At 31.3% G+C, this 13,369-nt stretch overlaps 2 protein-coding genes, 1 long non-coding RNA gene and 1 other non-coding gene across 6 annotated transcripts; 2 read left to right on the top strand and 2 right to left on the bottom strand.

Moving 5' to 3' along the window:
* Window positions 1-407: 407 nt before the first annotated feature.
* Window positions 408-1,379, top strand: LOC114184147 (Integrase-type DNA-binding superfamily protein). Its single transcript, XM_028071404.2, has one exon. It carries the CDS (start codon window positions 642-644, stop codon window positions 1,290-1,292), a length of 651 nt encoding a protein of 216 aa, XP_027927205.2. The 5' UTR covers window positions 408-641; the 3' UTR covers window positions 1,293-1,379.
* A 4,451-nt stretch (window positions 1,380-5,830) lies between these two features.
* TRNAR-UCU (transfer RNA arginine (anticodon UCU)) lies at window positions 5,831-5,903 on the bottom strand. Its single transcript has one exon. It is a non-coding gene; the product is annotated as a tRNA-Arg (tRNA).
* Window positions 5,904-6,225: 322 nt separating this feature from the next.
* LOC114184148 (uncharacterized) lies at window positions 6,226-8,390 on the bottom strand. Of its 3 annotated transcripts, XR_014995059.1 has the most exons (6): window positions 8,253-8,390; window positions 7,964-8,135; window positions 7,755-7,848; window positions 6,900-7,077; window positions 6,684-6,819; window positions 6,226-6,491 (listed from the first exon to the last, which is right to left on the bottom strand). It is a non-coding gene; the product is annotated as an uncharacterized LOC114184148 (long non-coding RNA). The 3 variants fall into 3 exon arrangements; XR_003604550.2 differs by having other exon boundaries at window positions 7,755-8,135; XR_003604549.2 differs by having other exon boundaries at window positions 6,684-6,809; window positions 7,755-8,135.
* Window positions 8,391-10,225: 1,835 nt separating this feature from the next.
* On the top strand, window positions 10,226-12,376 carry DRL1 (dihydroflavonol 4-reductase-like1). Its single transcript, XM_028074411.2, has 6 exons — window positions 10,226-10,398; window positions 10,499-10,668; window positions 11,262-11,450; window positions 11,528-11,690; window positions 11,762-11,951; window positions 12,080-12,376. Exons 1-6 carry the CDS (start codon window positions 10,290-10,292, stop codon window positions 12,237-12,239), a joined length of 981 nt encoding a protein of 326 aa, XP_027930212.2. The 5' UTR covers window positions 10,226-10,289; the 3' UTR covers window positions 12,240-12,376.
* The last annotated feature ends 993 nt before the right edge of the window (window positions 12,377-13,369 follow it).

The following is a 13,369-nucleotide window of genomic DNA, read 5'->3' as shown; positions in this document are numbered from 1 at the left end:
GTACAAGGGATGCTTAATTTTCTTACCAATTAACGTCACAAGGTCTTGTCCGAAACTATGAATAAAAAATAGCAGAAATTTGAAGAAAGGAAAAAAAGAACAATGGCTAGTGGCGTCTGCAGACACCACACCACCAATTGGTTCTGAATTTCTTTATACAAATGGAGAATGGAAATTGCACAAAGCAACAATTCGACTCCAACGGACACAAGAAATGTGCGATGTTGACATGTGAGACTTGGCAAGAAATATAACACTAAACTAAACGTATCTTCAAGAAAAAAAATACGATGCCTGGGTGGGGCCAATGTACCCTGTAAAACCTTATACATAACCCAATAAATCCTGTGCAAGAAAAGGAAAAACTTTATGCATTTCTATTCTTTAACAGTGTTAGTTCTATTACTCATAAAAAGTCTTCTCTATTTTCTTCTTGTTTCCCATCGTACTAGTAAACCTAAACTTAACACATTATGCATTGTCACGATTCACGAAGTATATTATTGGTAGGTTAAGGGTCGCTTTATCGATAATCTATCCTTCACTACAACAAAGCCGACCCATATGCTCTGTTTCTTCCTCACTCCTCTTATCATCCACAACCTCTAATCTTCTCTCAAACATTCCCATTCTGATTAACAATGATCGATACACCGTGTCACAAAACTCCTAGTAGCAGCGCCACCAACTCCTCCACTTCAAAACCCCATAAAACAGAGACTCCAAAACAGAGCAAGACCCTAAAACAGAGCAAGCCCAAGAGAAACAGAGACCCCACCAAGCATCCCGTCTACCACGGCGTTCGAATGCGCAATTGGGGAAAATGGGTGTCCGAAATTCGCGAGCCGCGCAAGAAATCACGCATATGGCTCGGAACTTTTGCCACGCCTGAAATGGCGGCACGCGCGCACGATGTTGCAGCTCTGAGCATCAAGGGCCACACCGCCGTTCTCAACTTCCCTAACCTAGTAAACATGCTCCCCAGACCCGTGACGTGCGCCCCACGTGACATTCAAGTGGCCGCCGCGGAAGCCGCCGCGATGGTGGAGTTCGACCGCGAGTGTTCCGATGAGGCGGAGTCGTCGGAGCTAAGCGAGATTGTGGAACTGCCGAACATAGAAGAGAGCTTGGAATCGGTGGAGTCGAGAAGTGAGTTCGCGCTTATTGACTCGGTGGATAGTTGGTTGTACCCTCCCATGGCAGTGGGAAGCATTTGTGAGATGATGGTTGGTGAAGACGAGTGTGGATTCTTCCACTTTCAGAGTGATCATCAAAAAACATGTTCTGTTTAGTTTCAACTCTTTCCATCTTTTTCATATTATCAAACATGTTCCACTTTTCTGTTATCTCATTCAAATCCCTGTTTGCTTTTTTGCTTAGTTCACTCACTCTCTAATTCGTAGCTCTGTGTTTCACTTTTCGAAGAAGAAGATTGAGTTTTCAAAAAAAATTAATTAATAAAATTTGCGTGATAGAATATATATTCTGAGTGTTTTTTTTTTTTTATTTCAACAAGTTCCAAAAAGTGTGTATGTGTCACTATTTTTTAAGATTGTGTCGGTGTTTCTAGTTTTTTTTTTTTTTACTAAATTATTTTGTTTCTAATTATAGAAAAAAAAATCAGAAGGAAAAATGCTTTTATGTTATTTTCTGCGGCTATCCGAAGAAAGGAGATTTTATTTTACCGAGAGTTTGCCTTATTTGAATTACTAAAAGGTACTATAGGAAAATAATTTTTTTTCGTAATTTTTTTAGAATAAATAATGAAATAAATACATTATATAAAAATATTGTAAAATATAAAATTAGTCCAAAATCATTACATTTTTCTCTCAGCTTTTTTTTAGTTTGCATAGCTTCTATATGGGATGAATATTTAATACTATTATTGTACCTTAAATCGGATTAATAATCAATCTGATTAAGCTAACCCAAAATAAATTTGTATGTTTCATGTTATAGAAAATATTTTACCTTTTAAGAACTTGAGACAAAAATTAATAAATAAAACTTTCATTTTCTTATTTCATGTTAAGTCTGGGAGGAATATTTTCTTCTGAATTTAAAAAGTTTTTCCAATACCAAGAACAATTATCCTTTCTATTCTTATGAAAAAAAAAAAAAAAAAACTGTTATCATGTTTTCTTTCTTCCTCCCCATCCCTCACCAAATACTGCATTGAAGTGATACTGATTATATATATATAATTTATATGTATTTGTTATAATATTTAATATTTTTATTCATAATTTTTCGTTTTTCTCACACGTTAAGAAAATTCTCACATGATTGTGTACAAAAGAATATTGGTTACACATAGTTAACAAGGGATTAAAAAAATTTATTTATGTACATTTTATAAAGAAAATCATTATAGTTGACTTTAAATATGTACGATTTTTTTTTAATTTGATATACACCTTTTTTTAATGTGAGTTTAACTTAACAGGTTATGATGAGGGAAAAATAACGTGTAGTGTTATGATATAAGAAGGTCACTTTCTCTTGGAAGAATGAAACTTTAGTGTTATTTTTAGAAGAAAGAGTTAAACTAAAATACAAATTAGGTTTTCGTGTTGTTCATGGCAATTGATTTTGGTACAGCGAATACGTGTCTCATCGTTTCTTCTCACATAAGGTTGTCGGAACCCTACCACATTCCCAACCTTTATAATTTAAATATTTGCATTAAATGTGTTTGTAATATATGTAAAGTTTTGATTTAAAACTCAATATATATCAAACTCAATTATTTAAAACCTATTTAAGAGATAATGTATGAAGTATGTAATTGAAAGTATTGTTGGGGTTTTTTGAGTGAAAATTTAGCTGAGTTGCAATTAATACTCTAAAATATTTGTTTGTCTGTAATAGTGGATGAATCAGGATTTTCTGTCTAAATATGAATGGTTGAAGAATTAGGTATGAGGAAGCAAAGTCGCGTGCGAATTTGTGATGGACCCATAAATGTTACACACTAGTTGGTGGTTGGTGCTGTTTCATTACTTTGCAATGTTTTTGTGGCATGTGCAACTCCGATTAATTAAGCCTTAAGGAGTACTGGTACAAATCAAACTTCAACTTCAACACAAAATACACTTCAAATTAATACATTGAAAGGAAAAAAAAAAAAAGTACTTCTTCCATTGAAAAGATTCCTCACGGTTCCTTGCTTTAATTGACTTGTACACGAACCTAAGAAAGTTTAATAAAACATGTTTCATGGGAGATGTACGATAAGAAATGAAATTTGGATTCTTTACTGTTTCTTTTTTTTTTTTTTTGACGTTGTTTCTTTAATATGTTTCTATAATACACTTTCAGTTCAGTTGTTTTTAATTCTTTCTTGTTCATTTCTTAGTATACATTCTTCCATACTGCTTAACTAATCATTATTTCTAGTAGTATTATCATTCTTATTATGTTCATTAATCATCTTAATTATACTATGTCATAGATTTTGTTTTTAGAAAGAATTTTGAAGGATAAAAGAAAAAAAAAGTGTATTTAAATTAGTTTATCTTCGATGTTTTTTAGGTAACATATATAAATATTGTAGTCTCAAATTCATTAGTACAATATTATTAAAATTAATTACATATTTAGAATAATGTTTACTTTATTGAAAAAATAACACCACACACTTTGAACTTTGAACTCTGAAAATCACTTTGAACTTAATGAAAAATAAATGATATCTTTATTTGTGAACTCTGATAAGACTCATGAATTTTTTACAGATAATTCACCGAAAATACACAAAATCAATGAAAGACTCACTTTACAAAAGAAACTGACAACATCACACATTCAAACTTTAAGCTAGTTGATTCGTACACCTTCATCATTATGTGATGTTCAATTTATTTATTTTTCATTTTTACTTTATGATACTTAAATTCGTCCTTATATTAAACTATTAGAGATATAAAAAGCACTCATTTATCTGTCTCTCTCGTTTTCAAATCCAGATTCTTGGAGAAAAAAAAAAATAGAGATTGAGAGTGAAAGGAAGTAGAGGAAGCTAAAATTATATAGTTGTTGTGTTAGCATGTGTGTACTTTGTTGACAGTGACACTCTCCCAGAAAAGGAGAAAAGGTAAGAACACAAGCTACTCCTACGTTCTTACATCAATGATGACAACTTTCCATCTTCTTCAAAACTTTTCTCACTTTTTTTTTTCTTTTGAGTTAAAAAAAATTAAGAATTTAAATTTGAGTTTAAGTTACACATTAATTATAAATAAAAAAGTAAAATATTATATAAAAATAAAGACTCAAATATTCATTGTTCTAAGGTTTTGGGTTGAGAGTGGTATCAATGTCTTATGTGATTAAATTCAAGTCTCATTGATGTTGTATCTCTCTAGTAAAATTCCTTCTATAAACCTAAAAAGTGATATTAAAACCGATAATTAAAATCGGCTCGACTCAAACGAATGAAATATAATCCTTTTATTAAAATAGTTTTAACGTTAGTATGTATATAGTTTAGTGGTCAAGATTATAAATCTTCTAATTTTGTTATTATTAGTGGGTACAGTTAAATGATCAAGCTAATTCTGTAAAAAAAAAAGAAAAAATCATCTACCAAACTAATAATAGTGTATAACAATAAAAACAATAAATTTGCCGGCATCGTGTCTATTGTTAAAAAACAGTAAGGTTCTAATTTTCTAAAAAGATTTGCAACAAATCAATTTTTTTTAAAATTATTTGTCAAATCATATTACAAAATGATTTATAATAAATAAACAACTTAAATTAACTCTATTTTTATAAGAAATAGCATATCTAAGTTTCAAAGGCTAACCTCCCTTCATAGTCATTTGTACGATTGTCCGGCAAATCCAAGGCAGAACGAATCTAATCACGTGTTAGCGCTCTTTGATTGTATCTAAACTTATTAATGTCTCAATACCATATAATATTTGCTTTCTTTTAATTCTTAATACTTTTTGTTAGATGATTATAAATTGAATTTCTTAAAATTTAGTTTGAATTTAATAAAAAATATGGATATAAAATTCAATTCCATTTTAAATAAATTATATTGATTTTTTAATTTAAATTAAATTTAGATTAAAATTCACCTTATTTAACTTATACACTATCTAATTCAGTTTAACATGATTAATTATGTTGGTTTGATATATCAATTAAACATAAACCTAACTTGACTTGGATAACCTAATCCAATTTATTTTTATTCTACCGGAGTTTGACATAATCTAAACTAATTAGACTCAATTTGGTACGGACCGGCTAGATTCGACTTAATCTGGACGAGTCAATTCAATTCAAATTTAGGTCCACACCAATTCAATTTGACCTAAACCCAATAAGGTTGGCTTGACTTTAATCCATACTGACTCAATTTGACTTTTTAGGAGTCCAACATGATTTTATCTTACTTAAATTTAATCTAATCTAACTTTATTTTAAGTGACATAAACACATCTTATGTTTTAAATTTCTAAAATAATAATTGTGCTATAATTAATATCTGAATTTATATTTTATATAAACTCTAAATGGATTTAAAGTAATATAGATTTTTGCTTACTCTTCATTTTTTTTTAATTCATAAAATATTAAAAATTCGTAAAACAAAAAAATAATATAATTTCATTCCAAACTAATTTAGGTAGACTTGATACTTTGATGGAAACTTTGACATAATTTTGCCTTAATAAGGCTAGTCCAACTTAACATATTTTTTAACTTAAAAGCGAGATAGACTTGCTTACCCTTATTATCTTTCTTCCATTATAACTCAATAATAGCATTATTATATAATAATATAAATTCTAAAATTGCAAAACATAATCACGCCCAGTGGGACTCGAACCCACAATCGCTTGATTAGAAGTCAAGCGCCTTATCCATTAGGCCATGGGCGCTTTGTTATTAATATTTCTACATCTAAATTAATAAAAGATATTTAAATGAAATACAAAAGTGAATAATCGATAATCATTAATACTATACACATGTATATATTATTAGTTTTTTTTTTTTTACAAAAAGATTATAATCTTACATCTAAATTACAAGAATGAACAGATTTTAAAAAAATTATGATCTCATGAATAAGTCTACTTGAAAAACAATTTTACATGTAGAATTCACATGTATCATGACCAATTTCAGTTTTAATTTAAAATGGACTAAGAAGTCGTGTACCAAGAACAGAACACGATTTTTGTTGTATGAAATTGGATCAAAAGAAATCATGCTCATGATTTTGATTTTATAAATCATGTTTTAATAGACAGAATTGTAGGACAACTTACAATTTTCTTCTTCTTAATTAGAAGTCATGTTCATAAACTAAGCTTTTGTTTTTGGATCAAATGATCATGATCTATTAGGACATACTAAATTCCGTATAGAAGAATAAGAAAGTATACTACAAACATCTTTTCACAAGTATAATAGCCTCCAATAGATAAGAAGGAAAACTCCACCTATTTCTTTTGAATGAGTTTCTACACAAGAGGCAAATAAAACAACAGAAGTTAAAACTCCACCTATTAACTTTTATAGCAAAAAAATAGTATAAACTTTTCTTGGATAAATATTCATTAAACAGAAGAATATATGATTTACATTATCAAACAAGACCAGTTCAAAGAAACAAAGTTAATTTTCGAGGACCTTTAAACAGAATGCATGCATACCTGCAGTGGTATAACTAAATGAGCTTGATTTTCCATGGCCTGAAAACTTCTAATCGTCAAAATCAGATGATATTGTATCTTTTTTCCCCTCAAATTCATTCTGCTGGCATTTGTAAATCAGGTTCTCTGTACAAAACTAAATTCCATCAGATGGTAACAAGTAATCATGTAAACCAATAGTTATAAGTAATGTATTTAAAGGTGTTTTGAATCAACCTGAATTTGTAGGATTGCTTTGAAAAAGCAAGGTTACTGGCAGACGGATTCCAACGAATCTTAGAAGGATAGAATCTTGAAACGATAAAAACTTATTCTTGAAACCAGGACAAGGCTGAAAAATCGTGCATCAAGGAATGATCAAGCATTTGGCCACTACGTTGTGCGTGTTTGGATCCTAACGCAATCCAAAAGGGATGAAACTTAGTTCCATTTATGAAATCTTCCACAAACCGCACAGAAATACAAGCGTATGATATAGTAAACATATAGAGCTAGAAATTTATCTTGGGAACATAGCAAAGGTGAAATATTAGATACATGTATACAGAAGATAGCATTAAGGAATTGGTTTCTTATCACCACTGAAATACCAAAAGGAAAAAATGGCACCAAGCATCATTCATCATACATCAGCAGAAATAACCATAACAATAAAATTAATGCAATGGATTTTCACGTTTAGATTGCATAGCCCGCTGAACAAGTAAAAAACAAAGATACCCCGGAGTAATTTAACCCAAAAGGTAACATAAATAATCAGAGTAAATATGAAATGGACCAGCTACGGTCGAAAGAGAACAATACTTTAGCGGGATCATGTATATTAACTCTCGTGATGGGGGGAAAAGTATAAGAGAAATGAACTAAAAAACAAACATGGTGAAAACATATCAAAGCCAACAATCATGACGGAATAATGTGGCACTCGTATAATGTTTTATCAAAATCACCAAAATTTTGAAGCACAACAGGGAAATAAAAGTCTATTACTGATGCCAAAATGAATACAATGGAAGAAAAAAAAGAAGAAGAAATGAATGGCCTCAATCAGTTGAAGAGAAACTAGAAAACCTTGGTATGAGGCCAAAGTTGATCCGAAGATAAATGCATGGATTCTTGAATCAAAGCTTCTTGGCACTATCAAGGCTGAAGAAACCAGAATGTTCTGTAAAGATTGAGGAAGAAAACGATCATTCCTAACTGGCAATACAAAGAAATGATGGATTTGAGAAAATTCCCCAATTAAAATGCAATAGATTAGAAAAATCAAAGTTGAGTACCTGATTAATTCCATCGTCCAATCTATGAAAATACAGAATCTCTTTCCAATTAATTAATACAATGGGAAGATAAGAAGAATAAAAAACCTTTTGGAATTGAACCTTTTCATTCACCAACTGGATTCTTGAAAATCTTGAGAGGAGACATGCCCATTGAGGGTTTGGTTTGCCCCTGCAAGAAACCATGTGCATCATCATTAAATTCAATCTCAAGATCCTACAGGACAATAGAGTGGGAAAAAACCTTAGGTAAGACATTTTGTGATAATAAATGGAGAAGAAAAGTAACCGTGGGGCAAACGTTGTTGAACATTTTAGGTGAAGCATCGACCATCTTCCTGGTAAAAGGAGTTTTCTTTACAGTTGATGTTTGAGCAGAAAAGAACAAAAAGAAAGAAAGAAAAAAAAGCGAGAGAAAGTAGTTGACATAGAGTCTCTTCTCAACTGTACTTATTTAGTCGAATCCAAATCCCTTTTATTTCTCTAACACGCGCCAAAAAAGGTAGTAATGTCTCTGTATTTATCAACATTATATATTTATATAAAATAATTTATATTTATATTAATATATTCATAAAGTATGTATCCTAAATTTAGAAGAAAAAAAGCTGTGATGTTCTTCTGTCAGTATTTGAGCTTTTATATATATATATATATATATATATATAACGCATTTGATTCAATAAGAAAAGTAAATAATTTTTAAATGCATAGAATATTGTCTCGTTAAAACTCGACGATGGACAAATTCGAAGGGAAAAGGTGCAATGAGTAAACTAATAAATCTTCAGCTTGTGGTGTTGAACTTCAACATTGTAGACAAACTTTTAAAAAATATTGATGTTCAAATTTTCATATATTATAATTATAATTGCTAATTATATAACCATGAATAACTAAACAATATTATAATGGGTGAAATATGACATCTAAATAATGAGATAAAATTCGCGATGATTATTATTTACTTCTTGAAGTCATTATTCTTCCAACATACTTTTTAAGAAGTTCTTAGATATTTACTTATGTCATAAACATAAACAACTATACTAACAAACTCACTTATAAAGATTTCTTATGAAATTAAAATACATGAACGAATGAAGACATTTTCATAATCTTAAGATAAGTATTTTCTAACTTATATCTAGGGGTGGCAATGTGGGCCGGCCCGCCCCATTTAGACCCGCCCCGCCCCGTTTAGGCCCGTCCCGCATAAGGCCCGCACACTGCGGACCGTCCCGTCCCGCATATACGTTGGCCCGCGGGGTGGCTCGCTTTTTTTTTTTTTAATTTTTTTTTATGATAAAACTTTCAATGTTTAAAAATTAGAAAATTTTAAGAAGTTCACAAAATTAAGTAAAGACTTTGAGGAATTAGATGATAAATAGATAATTCAACATTTTCATCATATTCATACTATGACATACACAATGTATTCTTTAAATTTTAGCACATTAAAAATTACATAATACTTGTCTTTTCCAGTTATACAAGAATTTGAAATGTTAATGCAAGAGTCCATAAAAGAAATAATTAATATACACAAGTGCAAGTTTTTTTTTATTTTTTTTAATTTTATGCGGGCTTGTGGGCTGGTCCGCGCAGACCGCGGGCTAGCCTGTACGGGCCGCGGGCCTATGCGGACCGAGCCCGCACGGGTCTGTGGGCTCATTATCCTGGCCCGCCCCACATTTTTTCTGCGGACCTGCGGACCGGGCCCGCAGGCCAGGCCCTAATTGCCATCCGTACTTATATCTCATTATATAGAATTATTATCCATAAAAATCATAAGAAATAACAAAGTTATTGATTTTTAAATCCTTCAGGAGTGTTAAAAACTAGAAATAGGAAAAATATTTCTGTTACTAGTATTTAATAAACGGCTTATCCATTAGGCCATGAGGGCCTTTTAAAAACAAAAATTTGTATCATAATAAAAGAAAAAAGTGAATACATTATTAAAGATGTTTCATCCATCTCTATAATTTTTAAAAAATCGTTAGTAAATCTTCGTTTAAGAGTGGTTTGTAAATGATGGGATCCATAAATATGATAGATGTTAACTGTTAGTAAAAAAAATCCAGAGAAAGATTCTGAGTTATAAATGTGAAGATTCCATTCCATCATGGTTAAAGTTAAACAATGAAATTGTATATGAGGAGTTGGTGAAGTAGGTAGCACATTCTTCCTTCATTGAGGACTGAGTTGAAAGATAGTTAGAAAATTAGCTTCATCATCTTATTCTTGTGAGGACTCATTAAGGAGGCTTCATATAGAGGCAGGGAGAAGGGCACGATCCATCATCATCACCTTCGCTTGTGATATGGAACACAAAGTCTGTGTCACCGGCGCTTCAGGCTTTCTCGCTTCTTGGCTCATTAAGCGACTTCTTTCCTCCGGCTATCATGTCATCGGAACAGTCAGAGATTCAGGTTTTTTTTTTTTTTTTTGGATAACTTAAAATCATATGTTACACCAGAAAAATGTCTGTTAATTTCGTAAGTTTGTCATTTAACTAGCTACAACACGCAGGGAAGCAGAAGAAGTATGAATACCTATGGAGTCTAGAAGGAGCAACTGAGAGACTCCAACTAGTCCAAGCTGATTTGATGGAGGAGGGAAGCTTCGACAACGCAATCATGGGATGCAAAGGAGTCTTCCATGTCGCTTCCCCCGTACTCAGCACTATAACTGATCCTAAGGTACATGTCACACACCTATGAAGCTCAGACAAGCTTCATCAATGGCGTGTCCCCTTCGACACGTATTGAACACTCGTACGACATATATCAATCAAGTATTTAATTTAAAAGACATTTTTTTGTTTTTAACATGATTTTGACATAACTCTAACACAATATTAATAACCACAAATTAGATGATTTTCTAGAAAAACCTATATACTTGTAAATTTATTACATAAATTTCTATTATAATTATAAAAATAAGGAAAAAAATATTATATAATCACTGTTTTCCACTTTTTTGGATATTAGATTGATAAATTAAATTCATTTTTTGTATTAGTTAAAAATTTGTTAGTTGAAAGTTTGAAACTAATATATACAAACATGCATGTCCTGTACTTTTCAATTTAGTCGTATCTTCGTTTTCCCGCCAGAGTCCTATCTTCATTTCCGTGTCCATGTCCGTGTCATTTCTGTTCGTGTTCGTGTCCGTTTTCGTATCGGGACTTCACACACACATCCCAACATAAAAACTAGTTTTTAATTGTTTGCTTGTACCATGGTCCGTACGTAGTAACATGAAGTATCTTAACATTGTAAAAAAATAGACTCAGATCTTGGAACCAGCAGTGAAAGGCACTCTTAACGTGTTGCGGTCATGTCGGAAGAACGCAGCTCTTGGTCGTGTGGTATTAACCTCGTCATCTTCGACTCTTAGGGTAAGAAATGATTTTGATCCAAACATACCACTAGATGAATCATCGTGGAGCTCCTTGGAATTCTGCGAGAAACTCCAGGTAATAAGAATTTATGTTTTCGGGCATCAAAATAAAGCATGGGTGGGTTGTAATTTTGTAGCGTGTATATCTTGAAGGCATGGTATGCGATGTCAAAGATCGAGGCAGAAAGAGCAGCATGGGAATTCTGCAGAGAGAATGGGATAGATTTGGTGACAGTTCTACCATCATTCATCATTGGACCCTGTTTGCCACCAAATTTATGTTCTACTGCATCTGATGTTCTGGGCTTGCTCAAAGGTACAAGCATTGCCCTTAAGGTTGGTACATTTTTTTGGAATAATGATTGGTTATTGTAATTGATTTAACAGGGGAAACGAAGAGATTCCAAGTGCTTGGAAGAATGGGATATGTTCATATAGATGATGTTGCCCTTTGCCAAATCCTTGTTTATGAAGATGCAAGCTCCCATGGTAGATACCTTTGCAGCTCTGTAGTCATGGACGAAGATGAATTAGCTTCATTGCTAGCCAACCGTTATCCTACTCTCTCCATCTCCCGGTTCGTCAATGAAATAATATTTTTTTTCTTCAAATAATTCTCATTACATATCATCATTCTCTTGTAACTTCTACATAAGAAAAGAACAGTGATAAGTAAATTAAATATTGTCTTTTTGTGATTTTCAGGTTCGAGAAAGTGGATAGACCATATTACGAACTCAACACTGAAAAGCTGAAGAGTCTGGGATTTAAATTTAAGACCGTCGAAGAAATGTTTGATGATTGCATTGCATCTCTTGTTAAGCAAGGTCATCTCACAATTCCTGAATGTCAACATAACATTTGATGAACTTCGTAGTTAGTTGAGACTGTAATGAAGCTGAATGGACAATAACATTATTAAGTTTATAGTGTATGTCATATGTATTGTGATGTTTATAATGTTTAGTTACAGGGTAGTAGTATAAAAATATTAAATAAAAAATTATAGAAATGATTATTCAAATTCACATTTGGGAAAAACATATCAATCTAGACCTAATTAATATGAATAATCTTCTAATAACTGTTGTGAACTTTTTTTACTACTACATGTACCGACCATCTCATCATACAACCATAAATGCACATTATTAAATAACTTCAACAAACAAATAATAGATATAAATCAACAAATTTCATTTGACTTTGAGAATAACTTTTCACTTTATCAATGTTATCATACCATAGTGTTATATTTATTTATTATTTAAACTTAAGACATTAAGATTAAGATATTATAAATATTTTAATGTCATATTTTGTTTTATAAGATGATAAACTCCTCCAAATAACATATTTCTTATATCTTTTATAATCTCAGAATTTTAATATCGTTATCAATAGTCTTTGTTCTTCTTGGACATGTAGAATGGAAAGAGGAAGAGATATCTTACAAATAAATATTCCACTATCTAATAGTGAAAATTATGATCTAAAGTAGATAGATTTATGAGAAGTCGTAAAAGAAGATGACATTGATGATTTGTTGCGTAGAATCCTACCATGGACCAAATCAAAATGCAAAAGGAAAAAAAAAAAGATAAAGAAGGCAAATGTGAAGTTATTTGTAGGTGTTTCACAAATGATCTTCACCATGGTCATGACACTATTTGGGTCATCCAAGGGTGACCTTAAACAGTGGCGGATCTTGACGAAAAGTGTTGGAGGAGCCAAAGTAATATAATTTTGAGATCATTAGATTCGATAATTAGTATAATGTTTCAAAAAATGACTTCTCTAACTGAACATTTTTTATAATTAGTATAATACTTCAACATATGTGAAGAGGTAGAATTTATCTTGTTTTAGTCAATAATTTCATTTTCATCACTCTTAAACGATTCATTTATTCTTCCATTCTTTATCAATATACCTTTTTTGTAAACAATACTAAAAAATAATTGATCATAATCTAATAAAAAATTAAGACATGTA

The sequence above is a fragment of the Vigna unguiculata genome, chromosome 5, assembly GCF_037176805.1.
Source record: "Vigna unguiculata cultivar grain cowpea cultivar isolate G323 ecotype 2 chromosome 5, ASM3717680v1, whole genome shotgun sequence".
In the NCBI taxonomy this organism is placed as follows: Eukaryota; Viridiplantae; Streptophyta; class Magnoliopsida; order Fabales; family Fabaceae; genus Vigna; species Vigna unguiculata.
Note: the sequence above shows the minus strand (reverse complement) of the source record. Positions and strands in the feature narration are given on the sequence as shown.